At 37.0% G+C, this 20,042-nt stretch overlaps 1 protein-coding gene across 6 annotated transcripts in view; it reads left to right on the forward strand.

Moving 5' to 3' along the window:
- The window catches only part of CDKAL1 (CDKAL1 threonylcarbamoyladenosine tRNA methylthiotransferase), a 441,944-nt gene that overhangs the window by 190,096 nt on the left and 231,806 nt on the right, over positions 1-20,042 (forward strand). For all 6 annotated transcript variants that reach the window (XM_075745163.1, XM_075745164.1, XM_075745166.1 and 3 more), the window contains one exon: positions 1,909-2,012. In XM_075745163.1, the coding sequence (XP_075601278.1) occupies positions 1,909-2,012 (104 nt within the window). The remainder of the gene's footprint in view (positions 1-1,908; positions 2,013-20,042) is intronic.

The following is a 20,042-nucleotide window of genomic DNA, read 5'->3' on the forward strand; positions in this document are numbered from 1 at the left end:
TGAAAGAGTGATGAATGGGAAGCAGGGAGAGAAATGAGTACCCCCTGGGCTGTGAGGGAAAGCCCTTTGTGGCATACTTTAGATGGCCAGTGACCTAGTAGGAAACAATTTGCTAAATAGGTTACACACGGGAAAGTGTAAACCAATTATCTGCTTGTACTCTCTTAATTCCAAATGCTACTTTTAAACATGCTTTAGGTCTTGCAATGAAAGGCTTTCGGTTTGCAGAAGAAAGGTGAGATACATAAAAATGATTTCACATCTGATGAAAAGTTGTCTTTTGATGGGAATGAATCACCTATTTGGAGCAGGTTGTAAAGGTTCAGATTTAGGTCTTTTTTCCTCTGTTTTTAATAGATGATTTTATATTTTACTGAATGGCAGCTTTTTTTCATACACATTTTTAGTTCTTAATAGAACAGTCTCATTGCAGTTAAGCAGTATCTTTGTAGTTTTCTAATCTAAAATGAATGCTAAAATCTGATGTTTGGGTCTGAAAAACAGGAAAAATAATATACATAAGACAATGCAAAATTTACAACTTCCAGTCTAGCAGAAAGAATCACAAAGTGTCTAGATGTCTTCTGGCAGAAGGTAAGATTTGGTTGGTGGAAGAGGTCTCATGGCTGAGATGATGTGGTGAGAAAACGTCCTGTGCAGTGTTCTGTGGCGTTCTGCATTTCCTGATCCACTGTTGAGCGAACAGGGTATAACTAAGGTGTGAGGGGAGTCTTTGTGAAGGAAAACATTTAGCGTTTGCAAAGCAGTAATTACCTAGTTATGGAGCTGTTGGATGTATCTTGTCTTCTATTATGATGTCTAAGCAGTAAACACAGTCTTGTAGCTGGTAACTTCTTCAGAAACCACCTGGTGCTGTCTTTTGCCTTTTCATTATTGTTTTGAAGGTTCTATAGTAATACTGCTGTAATTTGAGCATTAGCCTTTTCTGACACCCAAACGCTGTGGCTTATATTGAAGCTGTGGCTTTTTTGATTGTGAAAATGAACAAAATTTAAGATGTTCTGGTAACCGTGAGCAAGAGTGATATTTATACCTGGGTTTTTTGATTTTGTGGGGTTTTAGAAGTTTAAATGCTTTAACCTATGAGAAGCTGTAGGGTATTATCAGCTTTAAAAAGGGGGCAAAGGAAAAAAAAAGGTGCAACAAACTCCTTCTAATGTTCTGCTTATTATATTCATGGCACTACCAGGATCCAAAGGCTAACCTGAGAAAAACATGCAACTAATAGTAGGTTTTGTTTGTTCATTTTGATCTTTCAATCCTTTTACTTTGAATTACTCTGCCTTTGCTACATTGTTAGGTAAATTAAAAGCATTCACGTTGTTTCTTCAGTTTCTTATGGGAGTTTTTCATTAGCTCCCCAATCTTTTGTGCCAAGCTGTCTTTCTAGCTGGTGATTCTGTCTTTGTTTACACAAGCCAAATGAAAGAAGGAAAAATTAACTAAAATGTGTTTTCAAGAATATACACGATGTTTAAAATCTACTTTTAGCCTTTACAGACTCTTTTCCTTTATTTCCTTGTTCAGGTTCAATTTTTTTAATGTAATAGCGGGATTGGAAGCCTGGAGATTCATCTTTAATAATGAACAATTATTAGCCCCATTATAGCTTTCTAGAAATATCTAAATTCCCACTCTTGGATTTTATGTGTGATTTCCACTGATCATTTTATCAACCTTTTATATAGATGTGAAAGATACTTTAAGAAGATAACAGGACAAAGCACTTTTCAAACCAGTCTTGTTACTTTACTGATATTAAAACAATACTACTATTTTCTAGTCATAGATATAAAAGCTCATTTTTTCCAGATGTACTTAATAATTATAGCTGTGCATATAAAAGCTTTCTTGGCCAGAAACTGAGTATTTTTATTTTCTAAACAGGTGTCTCAATGCATGTACCTACTGCAAAACTAAGCATGCCAGAGGAGATCTAGCAAGTTATCCAATTGAAGAACTAGTGAACAGAGCCAAACAGTCTTTTCAAGGTAAGGGATTTTATCCCTACAATAAAAGTCAGTCTCTGAAGTATACCAGGTCTTATTTTCATATGTAATGATCGTGATACAATACGGCTCTGTTACAGTGTTGTGGTTTAACCCAGCAGGCAACTAAATACCACACAGATGTTCACTAACTTCCCTCCCTTCCCCCTGCCAGTGGGATGGGGGAGAGAATCCACCAAAAAAAAAGTAAAATTTGTGGGTTGAGATAGAGGATTTAATAAGATAGAAAAGGAAGGGAAAATAATAATTATAATAATAATAATGATAAAAGAATATATAAAACAAGTAATGTACAATGCAACTGCTTACCATCTGCTGACCGATGCCCAGCCAGTTCCCAAGCAGCACCCCTCCCTGCCACCTTTACCCTAGTTTATATGCTGAGCATGATGTCATATGGTATTGAATATCCCTTTGGTCAGTTGGGGTCCTGACTGTCCCCTCCCAGCATCTTGTGCACCCCCAGCCTACTCCATGGCAGGACAGTGTGAGAAGCTGAAAAGTCCTTGACTGCTTGGCAACAACTAAAACATCAGTGTGTTGTCAATATTATTCTCATCCTAAAACCCAAACCCAGCAATATACCAGCTGCTAGAAAGAAAATTAACTCTATCCCTGCCAAAATCAGGACATGTGGTAACTGATGTTCTTAACAGTTGTACCTATGTATGGTGGTGCCTTTGTGTTAGAAAGCCGTACTTTCATTATGTTGTGTGCCACTATTTACAAAATGTAGTCCTACCGTAAGGAGTATTTCATTTTGATTTTAGGCTTGCTTAAGTGAAGTTCCATGCAAGCATTTTGTCACGATGATGGGGAAACTGTAATAGTTGGTCATTTTACTCTATCTCTGTTTTCTTAAAGGGGAAGATAGTAACTTTTCCCACTCAAAAATAAAAGTAAATTTCATGAACCTCCCAAGGATTCTTAAAACCCTGTTTAAGGATACATTGCTTTTTCTGGTAATGGATTTCCTGGAGGAGTTCTGGGATGTTTCTGAGAGCCATACAAACCTTATCAGCTTTTAAGTCCAATAGAGTATTAAAGTCACATGGATCCAACCAAACATCAAAAGGTTTTTTTTTTTTCCTGCAGTACAGTACTCTGTCCCAGGATCTACCTAAAACTCTGGTATGTTTGGTTGTTATGGTAGCTTTATTGTACCTTAATACTTGTTCTTTATATCTAAATTTTACCTGTGTTTCAAAAATACGGATTTCCAAATAATGCCAGTATTCATTTCTGATGCAATCTCTGTGAAGGCACAGGTGTTGTTTTTTGTGTTTCTGAGCTATGTTGAAGGATTAAACATATATTAAAACAAAATCTGAAGTAATTCAGGTATAGTATTTCCTTCCATCTTTGTATCAAATACTGTGAATCAGAGTAATAAATACAGTATGTGATATCACATCCTCTGGGCATGTACAAACAGTACATGCATTGGGTTTCACTTATGGCTCTGAATGTTGCAACTGTTTTAGTTGAATCGTTGGAGACCTACTTGTTACATGTTTTTCAATCCATCCTTATTTAGGGATCCGTAATGAACCTTTTTTAGATCTGTGATGAACTTCTGGCTATTCCTGTCAGTAGTGTGCAAGGAAGAGTAATTTTCTTAATCAAAGCTCATGTTTGCAAATTCCGAGTTCTACATTATCCACACAGAAAGTTCTCACTTAAGATTGTAAATGTCTTTTGCTTTTGTTCAAAGCCAAGCTCCTCTCTTTTCTTCCATGAAGCTTATGTAAAATTGCCACAAAATTTCTCCTACTGCTTAGGTTTGCACAATTAATGCTGTTGTTGCTGTGAATTGGATTGGCTGTTATGATAGACAAGAATCCTGTCATGTCTCAGATTTCTTGTTTTAGTAAGACAAGTTTCTAAAACCTGTATGTGTATTACGAAATGTTCAGTAACTGAAATAGAAGATGTATAAATACACTTGCTATTTTGTTGAAGAAGCAGTTCAGGAATCATGTTTCAGAAAGCTACACATTTTCAGTAGTACAAGATAGGTAAGTAGTCGGTGTGCAGGAGAAAAGCTGCCATTTGATGGTTATGGTTATTATTATGCAGTAATTACCAGACACAAGCAATTGCCTGGTGATAGCAAGACATGTAGGTAGAAAAGGCGCACTATATAGCTGTTGAAATGTTCTGAAGAAACTTTGAACAATTCAGCAAGGGAATATGACGAAGAGAAGATATGGATAATACAGTCAGGATTATGGTCTTACTTAGGTTAACTATTTAAATTTTATTTAGATTTATTGTATGTATGGAAAGAAAAAAAATCAGACTTGTCTGTCCTGTTATAGTTGTATTTACATGCCCTAAAGTCCATATGAATTAACATCAAGATGTCTTTGCTTGATATAACAGGAAAGAAAACTCCTGAGTTTTGTTTGTCTTTGCAGACGATAAATGTGAAATTTTGGAAAGTATTTTGAACTTCGAGTATTGTACATTTGGATTGAAAATTCAGTAATTCAATTCATCTGCTGTACTGTGGCCTTTATTATAAATATTGACTCTTTCAAAATAACTTGATTTCTAATGGAAAAACTTGCCCTTAAGCTATTGTTTTGAAATTTCTTGAAGAAATGCTATGACGTATCTCACAGCAGGCATCTCCGGGGAGTTCTATTCTTATTTGGACTTACACTAGTACCTTTGTTAGAGGACATAAGGAAAGAAGCAAGTACTAAGTTGTAAAATGACAGGCTTTGCCTCCAGCTTTCACATACTTAGAAACAGGCATGAAATAGTCAGATACTTAGTTTGCAGTGTACGGAGAATTTATTACTGCCAGTGTGCTGCAGCTGGGCTGCAGAAACTTCATCAATCCAGTGAAAGACTTAAGTAATTCAAAGTCATTATTAAAGTTCTTGCTGAGTTACTGAGCTACAATTTCTTCAACAATCGCTTCTGTTGTCCCAGAAGCTGTTACTGAATCTCTAGTGAAAAATATAGAGCGATACAGATGTGTGATGAAAAGTTTTTCCACTTTGGAATTATTCATAGGAGAACTGAAGTGTCTTAGAAGAACAGCAGCAAAACAGTATGTGATGATTTTGTATAACTGCATGATCAAATCACGTAAGAAAAGGGAGACTGGTGTCGTTTGTATGTATATATTCTTATGGTACACAACTTGATAGGCCCCAAAGGTGGGATGTTTCGATTGTGGAATGCACTGAAAATTGATTAGAAGAGCTGTATTTAAGGGCATTTTGTTACAGGCCCTTAAATTTCAGCACAAATAAAGCTTTCTAAAATGCTTTATTCAGGTGATCATGCTTTGACCAGACTGCGGTTGACATCTAGTAACCATATTTCTAGCAACAGTATGTTGCCAGAACTGCTTTAGTGTTGTGATCAGATACTCCCAATTTTTCTTCAGTCACATCTGTACTGAAGCCTGCAGGTAGGATGTCTCTACATAGGAAGTATTTCCAAGCTGCAGTATATGCTGCGTTACTTGGCTGCACGCCATTTCTAGTAGTCAGTGGAGCAGTCTTGGACTACTACTAATATGATATGTAATAATATGGTATCTGTGTGACAGCAGCTGTAAGATGGTGCCTGACAGTCATCACTCTTCTTTGTCTCCAAGGTGATGTCTGAAGATTTTTGAAACTCTTAGGCTTTTTAGTCAAAATTTAGCTCCATGACTTTATTAAGCAGCTGTTTTTTGAGAGTTTTCCATGCTTTGTGTAGGTAAGTAGGTATTTATTTCAGTGCATTTCAGGGTTCAAACCTTTATCTTTTTGGTCTATGTTACAGTTTTGTAAAAACAAAATTTAATACTTTGCTGAGGGTGGTAACTAGACGTCAGGAAATGAGAAAGCTGTAATAATTTATGTGTATGTTCAGATTCTTTGTATGAGCATAAACTTGACTTAAATCAACCGATTAAAAAGAGATGGCTGAAATCATCATGACTGAACAGATATCAACCTATATCTTGTACTTTTCTAACCTCTGGAATAAACTTTTTTTGTATTTTATTGTAATATCTTAAATTCAATATAATGTACTCAAAAACTAAGTGTGTTGCAGCTTTCTAGTACATGCTGTATGCTTTCATAATGTATTGGACTAAGTGTTAAGATGGACTTAAATTGAGTTTGTTTGCATACTTTGTATGGGTTTATGTCTCCTGTCTGACCTCCATAGTAGTCTTCAAGTTAGGACTGACATCAACTTTAATAATTTACAAAATTTCTCTAACAAAATAATCTAGCTGAGGTTAAAAGTAGACTATTAAGGTTTTTGCTTTTTTAACCTTAATGTTTTTCTGTTTATTTCAACTTTTAGTGAGTAGTTGTATCACTTCTTTACATGGACAGCCTTGTCAAACCACATTATATAGCAGACTTCTATAAACAGCTAGTAAAAGAAGTAGTATTGCAAAAAATAGTAAAGTGGTCTCTGAGTAGAGAACAAATGTCTACTGTAAGGATGTTTATGCAAAAAGGTTTTCTACAGCTGATAGTACAGCGCTTTCTTTGTGTCATCAATTTAGTAGTATGTTGGGTTTTTTTTTTCAAAATTTGCTATATCATGTTCAATGCTGTATTTTAGGGAATTGCATTTGCAGTTATGAGAGAGCTCTTTCTTTCCTTCCAAAAGCAACGTTATGTATAACAATGTGTATTTGCTTGGTATATGAAGTGGAAGGCTGGGGTAGCTGCCATTGGTGAACAGTGATCCAAGGAGACACAAAAGTTAAACAAGCCTGAGCTTTGAACGTTGTGCGGAGTGGTGTCCTGGGATAGCTTTGGCTAAATTGCAGGGCTTTAAATTGATTTTATTTATTTATTTATTTTTAATGGGATGTTAGTGACCATAAAAAGATATGTATGCTACCTGGTGATTTGTAAACCCTATGTATTGAGAGAGACTTTCTGGGCAAAGATAGTACTTTATGTTGCCAACAATTTTTGCTGGTTCAGCAAACTAAGTTAAAAATATATATAGTTTTATGGAATTAGCTGTTATTTCATTCTTAAACTAGAATGAAAATCTTCTGCATGTACCAGTACAAAATTACACTTCTTTAGCATTACCTGCCTGTTGCAGATGGCAGAGGATATACTGCTATTAAAATATACACTGTATAATTACTACCTTATTAGCTTATTTTATGGTAGCAACCAGGGAGCTCAAATTAAAGTCAAGTCCTGTTGGGAAACATTGTTCTTGTATCCTCAAGCCATGTGGAACAATTGCTTCTGGATGAATAATTGCAGTGGCAAAATATCATTTATTTTTATTCCATTATTTGCATGATTGTTCACTGGCATGTGTGGTGTTGAATTCTGAATAATGCTTCTGTTTAGGAAATCTTGGACAAAATGTAGCATTACAAAGCAGAGGCGCTATCTAAATGAAGGTTCTGAGTCTTGACTTTCATTAGTCGTCTTTAGCAATTATCCCTAATCTCGTAGATTTTGAAGTGTTGAGAGTTTAAAGGAGATTAATGTTAAATATTTCTCTCTCTACAAGTATTACTGTAAACAGATGTTTATGCATAATGATAAGGATTGATTTTCCCTAATGTGACTGGTTTCCAGAGATTTTTCAGATCACTGCAAGCTTTGCTAAAGATCTCTCTTTTAGTAGTTCTGATGAGGTGCTGTCAAGACATTAATTTATTAATTGGTAACTGTTTTTCTTCCTGCACTACTACCAGTAAGCTCTTTGTATGTTTTCATAGCAGCTGCCATTCATGAAAGGACAAATATTAAATATTGGCAATGTTTTTACTTTCCCATTAATTGGCAGAAGCAGTACCAATTTAGGATGCGTCGGCTATGTCCTCTCAGTAGTGGATTTGGTCTTTGAACACACTGCGAGGGTCTGGGCGCCCAGTCCCCCAGATGGAGACCTGGGCTGTGAACTCAGGGCCTTTCCAGGGGGAAAGCTAAGACTGTGGGGAGGACAGTTACTGTGTATGCAGGTCTCACCTTGATGCAAGATAAACACTTGCTTGGAGTCTGGACACAGACCCAGGAGCATCTAAGCTGTCTTAGTGGTTTCAACGTGGCCTTTGTTAATGATCCTAAGCATGCCCCAGGAAAGTTTTCTTAACTAATCGTAATTCCTTGCTCAGTAATATTTTTGCCATCCCAGTGTCAATGTTCTGTCAAATAAATATATGTATGTATTATACCCACAGCAGTGTTTTTCTTCTGTGGCCTAGCAGCACTATCAGAAGTCAAGCATTTTCTCATGCTTCTTTGTCCTAAATTTTATTCAGCAATTTCTACAACAGTCCCAAAAGAAAGCTAACTCTTTTTCCATACTAGCCATGTGATGAAAAGACTTTGTTACACTTTGTTGAGAAGCATATTGGATAACAAATTCAATATTGGGGGCGGGGGGGGAAAAGTGCCCTGGTGTTACCCATTGATATGAGAACTGAGTTTCCGTTGTTCGTATAAGCTCAAATCTTGACAATGTGCAAACTGATATTTGATTTTATGGCTTTTAATTAATTTCTGTTGGAGTTATGCTTGAAAATGCTTGGAGACTGCCTGAAACTGAGTTTGTGCAGTATGGTTCAAACACATAGTCAGAGTATGACTCTGTCATAAGGATAGATTGGGGTCTGCTTTGTGTGGGAAAGAAAGGGAAAGAAAAACTCACCATATGTATACTGTTAGATACCAAGAAAAACTGAACCATATCGTGTTAATGGCAGACAACTAATCAATTAGCTGAATTAGATGGACATGTCTTTTGGAAGTGTTGATTTGTTGTTGTTTTGTTGTTTTTTAATTCAGTGGTCATTTGGAAAGATTGGGAAATCTGCTTTGTATAGAACTGAAATATGTTTGCTTGGTTCTTCTCAGAATAAAAGGGTTTGTTTCATTTTGAATAGAAATAAATATTTAGATCAACTTGAATGTTTTATTTGGTTTTTAGAGTACCCCTTGGCTTTCAAAATATATAGCAACTCTGAAACCAAACATAACATTTGTAAGTGGGGTGATTTTATTTATTTATTTATTTTTTAAAGGGAATGGTTGACTGTGGAAAATGTTTATACTGAAACATTTCACTTTCATTCATGTGAAATATTTCACCATTTTGAAATTTTGTTAAAAGTTTAAAATTTTCTTTCCTTTTGAAAGTTTGATGGTTTCAGTACAGAAATGATGCTTGTTTCCCAAAAGCTCTAAGCTATACTTTAGCAAGTATCTCCTTCTGTTCAGCAAAAACAGCTTTAGAAAAGCAAAATTTTTAGTGTTATTTACCAGTCTTTGCCCAGGGCAGTGTAACAAAAAGTTGCATATAAAATTAGGAAGTTAAGCTCAAGGCACTTTTTTTGTCCTATGTCCTTTATAGCCAAAAGAAAGCAAAAATAAAGGCAGGTTTCACTTGTAAATGCAGACAATATCTTAGTCTTTTTTTGCTGCTTTAGCCACACGAAAGAAAGCTTGAGAGTGAGAAAGCAAATGGTAGTATGCTTTAAACACCTCCAAAAGGGGTTGCAAAAGCCAAACAAAATTTTCTTGTAAGGTGAATGTAATGGAGAAACATGAAACTTTGGTGCTTGGTGGCTGTTTCTTGAGTTCTGTCATACTAAAGTCACACTATGCGTTACCCCATAAAAACCTCAGAAGGAAAAAACCCTATACTTAATATCTGATACAAAATGATATGTTGAAGCCTATATTGGCTTTGACTTGCTTTCTCTTAGCAGCAAGAATGACCTTGTAAGAGTATGAAATCCATGCTCATTATAACTGGTTTTAAACTGTCTTATGGAATGCTTTTCTGTCAGAATAGATGAACTCTCTAAATGCTGATTTTTTTTTTGACAGGAATATACTGAATTCAAGAACAAAATTTTATAGAAAAAGCTGGATGTGTCCCATTTAGTCATTGTATAATGTAATGCTTGAATCTTTTTTTCCAAAATGCTTTTGCCTCCGTATTTTCTGACTTATAAAATCAAAATTTTCTGATGCATAGAGTATAACATGCATAAGACAGGAAAATTTTATATGGAAATCTTTCCTAACAAACACTCTTTACCCTTAAAAAAACCCAACCAAACCCCATACCATTTTTCAAATCCTCTCCAATTGAATTTTTTGTGAGAGCAGAATTTTCCATAGCACAGATAATCTTGGTTCATACCGAGCTTTGCTATGCATAGTGTTTCCTCATGTTGTTTGGTTTTTTTTATTTTGGAGGGAAGGAGAATGGTGATGGTGTTTTTCTAAGATAAACCTCTTCTGTCAGCCTTTTTTACTGACTGCTAGGAGAAGTAGACTTTATTCTAATATTGTTCCTGAAGTATAATTTGAAGTTGCATTCCAGGGAGCTTGGGCTGCTGTATTTGAGACACTTTGATAAACAAACTTTCTCTTTGTTTTTCTGTGCTTTTTTGGCTATAGCTAAAGAGCTAGGTTTTTGTTGTTGGTACTAAGTTTATTAAAATTTTTTCTGTATTGTCTTTTCTGTCTTATGAATGTTTTAAGTTTTTCCTGCTGACTTAGCTAATTCACGGAATATGTAGGCCAAGATAAATATTTTGGTACCAGCCTGTCATTTCTTAGAGTCATATGGGATAGCGTAATGAATCGGTTTTTCATGGCCCCATGTAATCTTTCCTAATGATCCTGAAAGAAGAAGGTATAATTGCATTCCATCAGTAGTGATTAGAAGCAATGTCTTCAGGTATGTAAAAACTGCTGTGTAACAGATATTTAAACGCACATAATCAACATCATACCTTTTTATCCTTTTAAATAGCTCTTTGCTATGTCTTTTCAGTAGTAAATTACACTATTGTAGATATTTTCAAGCTTCGTTGGAGTAAGAAAATTAGAAGTTTAGTGAGCATTCCTCTAGGTTCAGAAAGAAATTCCATATTGTGGTTTGATATGTGTTTCTTTTATACAGTCAAGTTTACCTATATGTTTGCAGTTGTTTTTTTTGTCTTCAGTGTGTCTGATTGCATAAAAGGTTCCTTCACATTATTTTTAATTTTACTTGAGAAATGTAGTGGCAATTAAGTTAAATTATTGGTGTCTAGCTTTTTTCCTCACCGCTCTCTCCAGCTTCCTGAGGAGGGGAAGTGGAGAGGGAGGTGCTCATCTTTTCTCCCTGGGATCCACTGCCAGGGCATGGGGGAATAGCTCAAAGCTCAGGGGAGGTTTGAACTTGACATGCGGAAACATTTCTTTACCGAGAGGTTGCTCAAACCCTGGTATAGGCTTCCTAGAGAGGTGGTCGATGCCTCATGCTGGTCAGTATTGAAGAGGCATTTGGACACCTTAATTAACGTACGTTAACTTTTGGTCAGCCCTGAAGTGGTCAGGCAGTTGGACTCCATTGTTGTAGGTCTCTTCCAACTCAACTCTTCTATTCTAGCATGCTACATTCTGAACTTATGCATTAGAATACCTGAGCAGAGATCTGTGCTAGTTCCTTTTGCATGTGGGAAAACATTCATGTTACTGCAGAGTTATAGAAATTTTTAGACAAGTTTGGTTCAAGACATGAAGTCATGTATGTTCCATTGGATGATAGAGCTGAATTGTTTCTTCTGGTCTACCAAAGGTGTTCCTCGTCCCGTCCCCTCCAGAATTTCTCAAAACTGCATTATGGCAGTGAGTTTCCCTCCATTTCATACGTATTTTCACAATAATGCACCTTTTATTTACACCTTTTTTAAAGTTTCTCATTTATATTTGCTCATTTGTCCTGGAAGATGACAGTATATTTACATTCCTGTTTGTTATATATACATTCCAGTATATGTACATTCCTGTTATTTCCAGTTCTCTGTAATCATCCTGCATCTAGCTTTAGTGAAGAGATAATTTCCTCCATTCATGTCATTATGACCTTTGATTAGGGTTAAAATATATCTATATATTTCTTATGTCATAGAATCATAGAATGGTATGGGTTGGAAGGGACCTCAAAGATCATCTAGTTCCAACCCCCCTGCCATGGGCAGGGACACCATCCACTAGACCACGTTGCCCAAAGCCTCGTCCAACCTGGCCTTGAACACTTCCAGGGAGGGGGCCTCCACAACCTCTCTGGGCAACCTGTGCCAGTGCCTCACCACTCTTAACAGTGAAGAATTTCTTTCTAACATCTAATCTAAATCGACCCTCCTTCAGCTTGAACCCATTACCCCTTGTCCTGTCACTACACTCCCTGATAAACAGTCCCTCACCAGCTTTCCTGTAGGCCCCTTCAGGTACTGGTAAGCTGCAATTAGATCTCCCCGGAGCCGCCTTTTCTCCAGGCTGAACAACCCCAACTCTCTCAGCCTGTCCTCATGGGAGAGGTGCTCCAGCCCTCTGATCAGCTTTGTGGCCCTCCTCTGGACTCACGCCAACAGCTCCATGTCTCTCCTGTACTGGGGCCCCCAGAGCTGGACGCAGTACTCCAGGTGGGGTCTCACAAGAGCGGAGTAGAGGGGCAGGATCACCTCCCTCGACCTGCTGGTCACACCTCTTTTGATGCAGCCCAGGACACAGTTGGCTTTCTGGGCTGCAGGTGCACACTGCCAGCTCATGTTGAGCTTCTCATCAATCAATACCCCCAAGTCCTTCTCCTCAGGGCTGCTTTCAATCCATCCCTTTCAATGTCATTCCTTTATTTTGTTAAAAATAATTGTATTTAAAAAATCATTGCTTCTCTGCATGTTTTTACTTTGTTTTGCATGGGTTTAGTTGGTCTTTTGGAGTTAGTGTTGAAGTCTCCTTCTCAGATGGCCAGATGTGAATTGACTTTGATCTAAACAAGCCATGCTTGTGCATTGGTAGTGTACTTTATATATATATATATATATATATATAGTCAGTCCACTGCTGTCAGCTTCAATGTGTTGCATATGCTGTACAGGTGATAGACTCATGCAGAATAAATTTGGTGGTTTTGAGATCTATTGACAAAGGCTGATCACTCTGCAGTGTGCTTGTGGTATGTTTGATGTTGTCATCAAAATATTAAGCTTACTGATCATCTCTGCGCCCTGTGGTCACAAAGGATTCTGGGATTCACAACATGCCACTGTTTTTCACAGAAATGCTAGGAATTAGCAGAAGACTCAGATTTAGTTTAAAATGTTGTTAATAGTTTTGTTAAGGGTGCAGATCATGGCATTTTCTAGTTTTATAGTTGCCAAGAACTTTCAGTAATAGAATCTTGCTTCCATTTCCTTATAAGTTTGTCAAACTTTAATAGATGCTTCTAGTTAAAATCATCTATTTGCAAGAATTATGTTAGGGAAAGGATGTTATTCTAGACAAGTTTAGAAACAAGAAAAGCTTTTCTTATTGATAAGTTACAGGTCTATCATGCCTGGTAGATACTTTGTCTCAGGTCACTTTTTTTTTTTGTTAATTTTTTGCTTGGTTCAAATGTGTTTTGTGGAGACTCAGTAGATTTTGGCTGTTAGATTTTGTCCGCATGCTCCGTGCCTTAGGCTAATTTCATACATTATGGGTTTTTTCCTTATTGCCAGGTCTGCTGTGATACTAGGCATCAGAAGTTTGCTCCGTGTCTCAATGCCTTCTTCTGGTGTTGATAGACATTTTAGTCCAGTCAATCAGTTTAATCATCCATGTTGCAGCCTCATGTAACAAACATGCCGTGACAGTTAATTGGCCAAAAAGTCATGTCCATGCCACATTTAGGACACAAATGAATCACACTAGATTTTGCAAGTATGTGGTGTAATGTGCAAAACTGTAAGTGGGCCCTTCCCTTGCAAGGAAAACCACTCTGGCACTGTTTACTGTTTGTATAATTTGGATTCTACTGTTTCAGTACTGTGTACCTTTAAAAAAAAAAAAGAGGTGGCCCCAAATTGCTTATAATGTCATGATATAAACAAGTGAAGAGAAATATAGCAGAGTAATAGGTGGTTGCATTCAAGATAGTAAGAAGTTGGTCATTGTATTTACTTCCAAGACATTGTCCGGGGTCTTGCATGGGACGACAGAGGGAAGATTGTTGTTTAGGAAAGATTGGAAGAAAGACAATGCAGTAACAAGGAATGGCCATTCATTTTGGGAGGAGCTATCCACCTAAAATTTGCAAAAATTCATGTTCCCCTAAAGATTTTCATTAAGAGTCAAAGTCTGTATGTGCTGGCTTGTGTTTCTGAAAGTAGTAAATTCTTCTCTATGGGGACTGTTATAATAACTTTGAATAGCTTTAAGCGGATTCTTTGGATGCCTTGGAATGTTGTTCATGTCATGGTTGTCTGTTCCAAAATATAAAGCCCATTAATGCTGTAATATGAAATAAAATGCATATTTTCTGAAAATCCAGGCAATTGTTGGTTTAGGATGCTGTCTTCTCTTTGTTGTCAGAGGTACATAGGCATTGTCCAGAGGATAACTTGCCAGATATATTGACGCTGTTGCCAAACTTTGTGATAGCATGACCAGATTACTTTTTTGTCCCGTGAAATCTAGTCTAGTGGTGATGTTGCTTTTTTTATAAAGTGTTTCTGACTGTGCACGGGTGGTTGTAGCTTACAGTGTTGGAAAGAAGAATATAAAATGTATGTGAATGCTTATTTTGCATGCCTGACTAAGACTTCTACAGACAACAAGACTCCACTAATCTCTTAGCTTTGGCAGTTTAAAGAATTAGAGAAGTCTGTTCAACAAAGGTTGTATTTTTTTTCTTTAACAGAAAAAAAAAGCAAGTTTTGGTCACATTTGCTCTGTGTAATTCAGTCTTTTCACTCCTCTTTATTTTTCTACTCAAATATTTGCATTTGTGCTGTTTAAATCCTTGAATGACAACCAGTCTGTTTAATTTTGCATTTTTATGAAAAAAAGGTGCATTTTATTTTTGTTTGAAACAAAAGTTCAATACAAAAGATCCAAAGCAGAGATGTATGCAATTAAAAATACTACTTGATCTTCAGCCTTAGGCTATAGTTTCAGCTGTACTTTAAGCAAACACTGCAACTAAAAGAAGCATTTCTTTGCCATCTTCTTTCCCCCCTCCTTTTTTTTTCTTCTTTTTTTTGTTATCCTTTCTTCCTCAGGCCACATGCTTTCTTGCTGGGAGTGAGTTCCTTACACGAAGCAGGCTGGGGAACTGATCTGGGGTAAAACTGAACGTTATTCTCCCCACTTCTCTCTCTCCTGCCCCATCAACCAAAACCAGCCACCCCCCCCCATTTTAATTTGAATTGTTACTCCAGTCCGATTTACTTCAGGACCCCGTAAACACTTGTAGGGAAATAAGCAACTGAGGGCAATGGAAGATGAGATTGATTCTTTCATCAGCAGCATTGGCTTATGCTGCTTGAAAAGTGAGAGAGAGAGTGGTCTGAGGGAATGATCAAATCTTGCTTTCTGGGAAAGGCTGTGGAGTTGTGCGTGTATCCTCTTGAGTTGTACATTCCTGCACATACCTTTCTGATTAGAGACGGTGAAATCCGTCATTCTAGTTTCCATGAAGTTTTGTTTTTTCAGAATATAATTTTATTGTGTTTTAAAATGAAATGTCCTGCAAAAAAGAAAGCTGGAAGGAGACTATTCATGTGTTTTTAAAAAACTCAAAGGGCAACAGCAATAAGTGATACAATTTGAATGTTCCAAGATACTGATATTGTAGAAGTACCACAATTCTGCAGTGTGCCAGTGTTGCTAGACCTTTAGAGCAAGGGACTGGAGGGGTGTCAGGAACACTAGGTGTAGAGATCTGCCCAAGCTCTACTCTCTCATCACTGAGCCTGTGTTTCCTATGCGAGCTCATCTAGCTCGTGGGATAAGTAATGTCCCTACAAAACTTCACCCAATACTGGACACACTGGGTGTCTTCTCTTGTCTTCTGAGGGCATGAGATAACCTGTTCCAGCTTTACTCTTTCCTTCAGCAACTTACCAGGAGATCCACGGATTTCCATGAGCCCCATGTGCACTGTGATGCCAGTATCTTCTGGCATTTTAGTGAGGAGACAAGAGAAGGGATGATCACTAAGGAGGAGAGGGAAGCAGAGTTCACCTCCAACCTTTCCAAACTCTAAAGCAGAGATTTTCGCATACTGTGGGAAGCGGAGAAGAGGGAGTCACAACACACTTAGCAAGGCTAGATTCGGTCACTTGAGTCAGAGGAAGGCAGAGCCAAGACTACGGTTTAGGGGCAGTTTAAATCATTTAGATATTACTTGATACTGCATGTATTAGAGTTACAGTGATACCATGGTAGTAGTTCATTGTTGATAATTGCTCGATGGCTCTGAGGAAGATTGACATAATTCCTATCATGATTTTAAAATGTTTGCTGAAGATAGAGTGCTCTTACGTGGTCCTGCACAGCGAATGGCAGATGTCTCCTCATGGAAGAGGACATCTGCCCAGGCAGCTGGGCAGCCTGAATAGCTGCTTAGCATAGGAAATTCAGTGGGAGAAACTTTTCATGTGAAGCTGTCCCAAAATAGCAGATCTGGAATCTTTGTTCAAGTTTTTCAGCTATCAGTTTGTAGAAAGAACTGAGAGGTACATACAGTCTGACTACTGGTCCAGACTTACAGGCTCTGACAGTGGAACTTAAAGCTAACATTCTGAAAGAGGCTTGGCTGCAGCAAACCGACTTACTGGTGGCTTTAGGCTATGTATTTTACTTGACCTATCCTAATCGGTGATGAAAAACTATCTAAAACTATTACTTTTTCACTGTGCTTGCTTAACATTACACAAACGCATATATTTTAAAAGCCAAAGTTTTATGGACGTTTTAAAAACAATTCGCTGTTTTGTTCATCAGTTACTGAATTAGATGTCAATCTGTTAAGCAATATGATCTTGTAAGCCTTTGAAAATTACATCAAGTGCTTATCAAATATCAAAATAATTTGCATTTATCTATAAATTTTGTTCATCCTTCTTGAAACAGACTTCCTCAGAAATAGGTTTCTTCTTTCAGTCTGTATTTTCACTACGTTATTAGGAAAACAAAAATCACACTGGTTCAGTGTTTTCATCCAACAAGGGATTGTTAAAGTTGCTGCTAAATTTTCAAGGGAAAGAACTGCTGATCTCTAATTGTTTAAAAGGAACTTTCAGTTCCTGGGGGGTGCCTGTCAGTGCTGTGTAGTCGAATACTGGAAGAAATAGAATGGAAGTTCAAATGCAAGTCACCTGTGTCTTTCTGAAAAGCTTATTTAAAACACAAAGGCATCATGTCCGTGTTCTCTGTGCAAAGGAAAGCTCATACACCTCATCTATACCGTAGCAAGGCAGTAATGACCAGGTGTGAGTTGTTCTGGCAGAGGCAGGAATATACACACTAGCTGTGGTTGTCTTCTTGCTGTTTAATACTGTTAGTAATTTTACCATTAGAAACAGTACCTTAATGTTACTATTGAATCGTGTTATTCAATGTTGTATTTTAAGAATGCAAATTCTGGGAGGAAATATAATTACTATCCATAGCTGTGTTGTTTTAGAACCGAAGGTAGGCACTAAGGTTGCTGTTGTGTTAAAAATCTCACAAATGCAAATCGGTGGGCAGTTATCGTGGTTTTATTTGAACTCAACTTATTGCCAGTATATTTCCCTTGTAGTTTTTCACTTTGAGCTTGTGTTTAGGTTATAGATAGTAGAGGTTTTTACTTCTTTTAAAGTGTTCTCAACCAGTTTTGTGTCACTTTCCCTTTTGTTGTTAATTGTAATGCCTTGAAAATGTAATTTACTGTTTAGAACTGCAGAGAGAAGGACTAAAAAGCTTGTACTATGTACTTTTGGCAAGGAAATAGATGAAGATTCTTCGTGCTTTTTCATAGAATCTTTGGCTGGCTTAGGGCTTCCTCAGAAGAGCTATTTGATCTGATGTTTGCTTTAAAATGCTTTTTTGAAAAACTTGTTTATTTTATACCAAAGTAGTGTATGCTATATTCTTTTCACGCTTATTCAGTGGAACAGCAGCAGGGGAAAGCTGGATAGCATTGCTTGTTTGTTAATTTTATTTATAAATATCTTTTTGTTAAGTTTGCTTTGTTTGAAATGGAGTGTAGAACATGAGGTTTAGTAATGCCACAGCCAGTATTTGAAGTCTCTACCAGACAGATTAAGTTGGTTTTCTGTGTATTTAGCATTGAATTTAAAAGTCAGTTTAAATTAAAGCACAGTGTATCTTTTTAATTGATCTTAATTAAAAAAAATCATATCTTTAATTTTGTTTGAAAATAAAAGTTTGTGTTTATGTGGCTTCTTAGCCACAGAGGTATTGGAGTTTTTTTACTCCTTGTAAATACTTGTTTAGCTATGGGAACTTGTGCTGATTTGTTGGTAATATTTGTTTTGCTCCTGTATTTACTGCTGGTTTTGTAAAACCTGAACTAGAAATATTTTCAAAACATCATAAGAGTATTATCATGGCCAGCAGCAATAAGCTACTTGGAGCTTTCCATTGCTCCTGTGAAAAAAATCACAAATGATTCCTACTATAGAACAGATATGGTGACCAGAACCTAAATTGTTAATTTAACAAACGTGACGACCTGTGTTGCACCAGCCATCTACCAAGTACAGTATAGGTCATCATTATGTCCAAAGGTAATTTATCAGAATACAGCAATGATTTGTTTTATCATTTGGAAAGTGATAGCACTCCTGGATAGTTTGGCCTTCTGGAGGAACAAGCATTAGTTATTCTGTGCCACTGAAATACCCGACTCACAAGACTTTTCAAGATGATATCTTCTACTAACTTTTCTTTCTTTGGTGTGGGGATGTGAAGGAGGGTGTTTTCTTGGAGAATAAGAGTTTTAACAGAACTAGAATCTCTCCTCATGAAGTTTGCACGGTACCTTTCTGCATTTCTCTTTGTAGGCAAAACGAGTCATGTCACGCATGCCCCACTACCCCTTCCACTGCAAGGTGACCAGTGGTGCCAGCTACTTCATAAAATGAGGAGTGATGTAAGCTATCTCATCCCATACAAGGTTTCAGGGCATGAAATGAAACTAGCAAAGGCTAGGTTCAGAACAAATTAGAATGAGATTCTTAATCTCATAGTGTGCTAAGAGAAACTCCCTAGCATGGGACGTAGTGAAAGTTTGTACATTTGGAAGAGACAGGACAGATGCATGGAAGAAGAATCCGGTTTCTTTAAATAGGAATAAAGCTTAGAGGGAGTGTTGCAATTTGCTGAATACTCAGCGAATACTTTTATGCTGCTTGTATTTACACTCTCCATTAAGCATCCTTTGGGAGAGGACACTAGGCTAAACTGAGTAGTGGTTTGACTTACGACTATTCTGAAGCTGTATTTCAGCAAATATCCAAATTCCTCCATTTTACTTTATCTAAAGTGTGCATTATCCTTTTAGTTTTGCTCTCTACCACCTTTCGTAATGAGGGCTTGCCTTCCATGTTTAGGTTGGGTTTTGCAGTGTTGATGCTCCTGTTGTTATGTTGTGTGATACCATTGTGACTCCAGTCCATGTCATCTCCATATCTAATGCTACTACAAGATTGAAACTTTGACAATTTGTTTAGTAGGAAACTAAGAGCTGATCTGATCAGAGTTTACAGAAGCCAACATCAAGACTTCAGCATCAAACAACTCATAGCGTATGTCAAGTGTAAACAATCTGTAAGATATAAAAAGAAATAGTCTGATCTTTCATGCTGTATTCACTGAAGTCATAGTGAGAGCAAAACTCTGGATGTTGAAAAGCCCAGTTGTGACAGTGATAAAATGCTTAAAGAATACTAAATGTATCTTATGAAAAAATAAATTTACATGCTTGGTCCCAGAGATTTGATTAATTGCTGTCATGGTTAGCTGTTGTCCCTTCTTCTTTTTTTTTTTTTTACTTTCCCTCAAGTATTTCCTACTGTGGTATGACAAAAGTGAATAAAAGAAAGTATTTTGAGGTCAGCTTTAGACATAATTCTACAGTGATTGTGATTGCCTGAGAAATAACAGGTCAGGATTGGGTAGAAGAAAACACTACTTCCAAGGGAAATTAGTTATAGTGTATGGACGCATTAGT

Source organism: Balearica regulorum, chromosome 2 (genome assembly GCF_011004875.1).
Source record: "Balearica regulorum gibbericeps isolate bBalReg1 chromosome 2, bBalReg1.pri, whole genome shotgun sequence".
NCBI lineage: Eukaryota > Metazoa > Chordata > Aves > Gruiformes > Gruidae > Balearica > Balearica regulorum.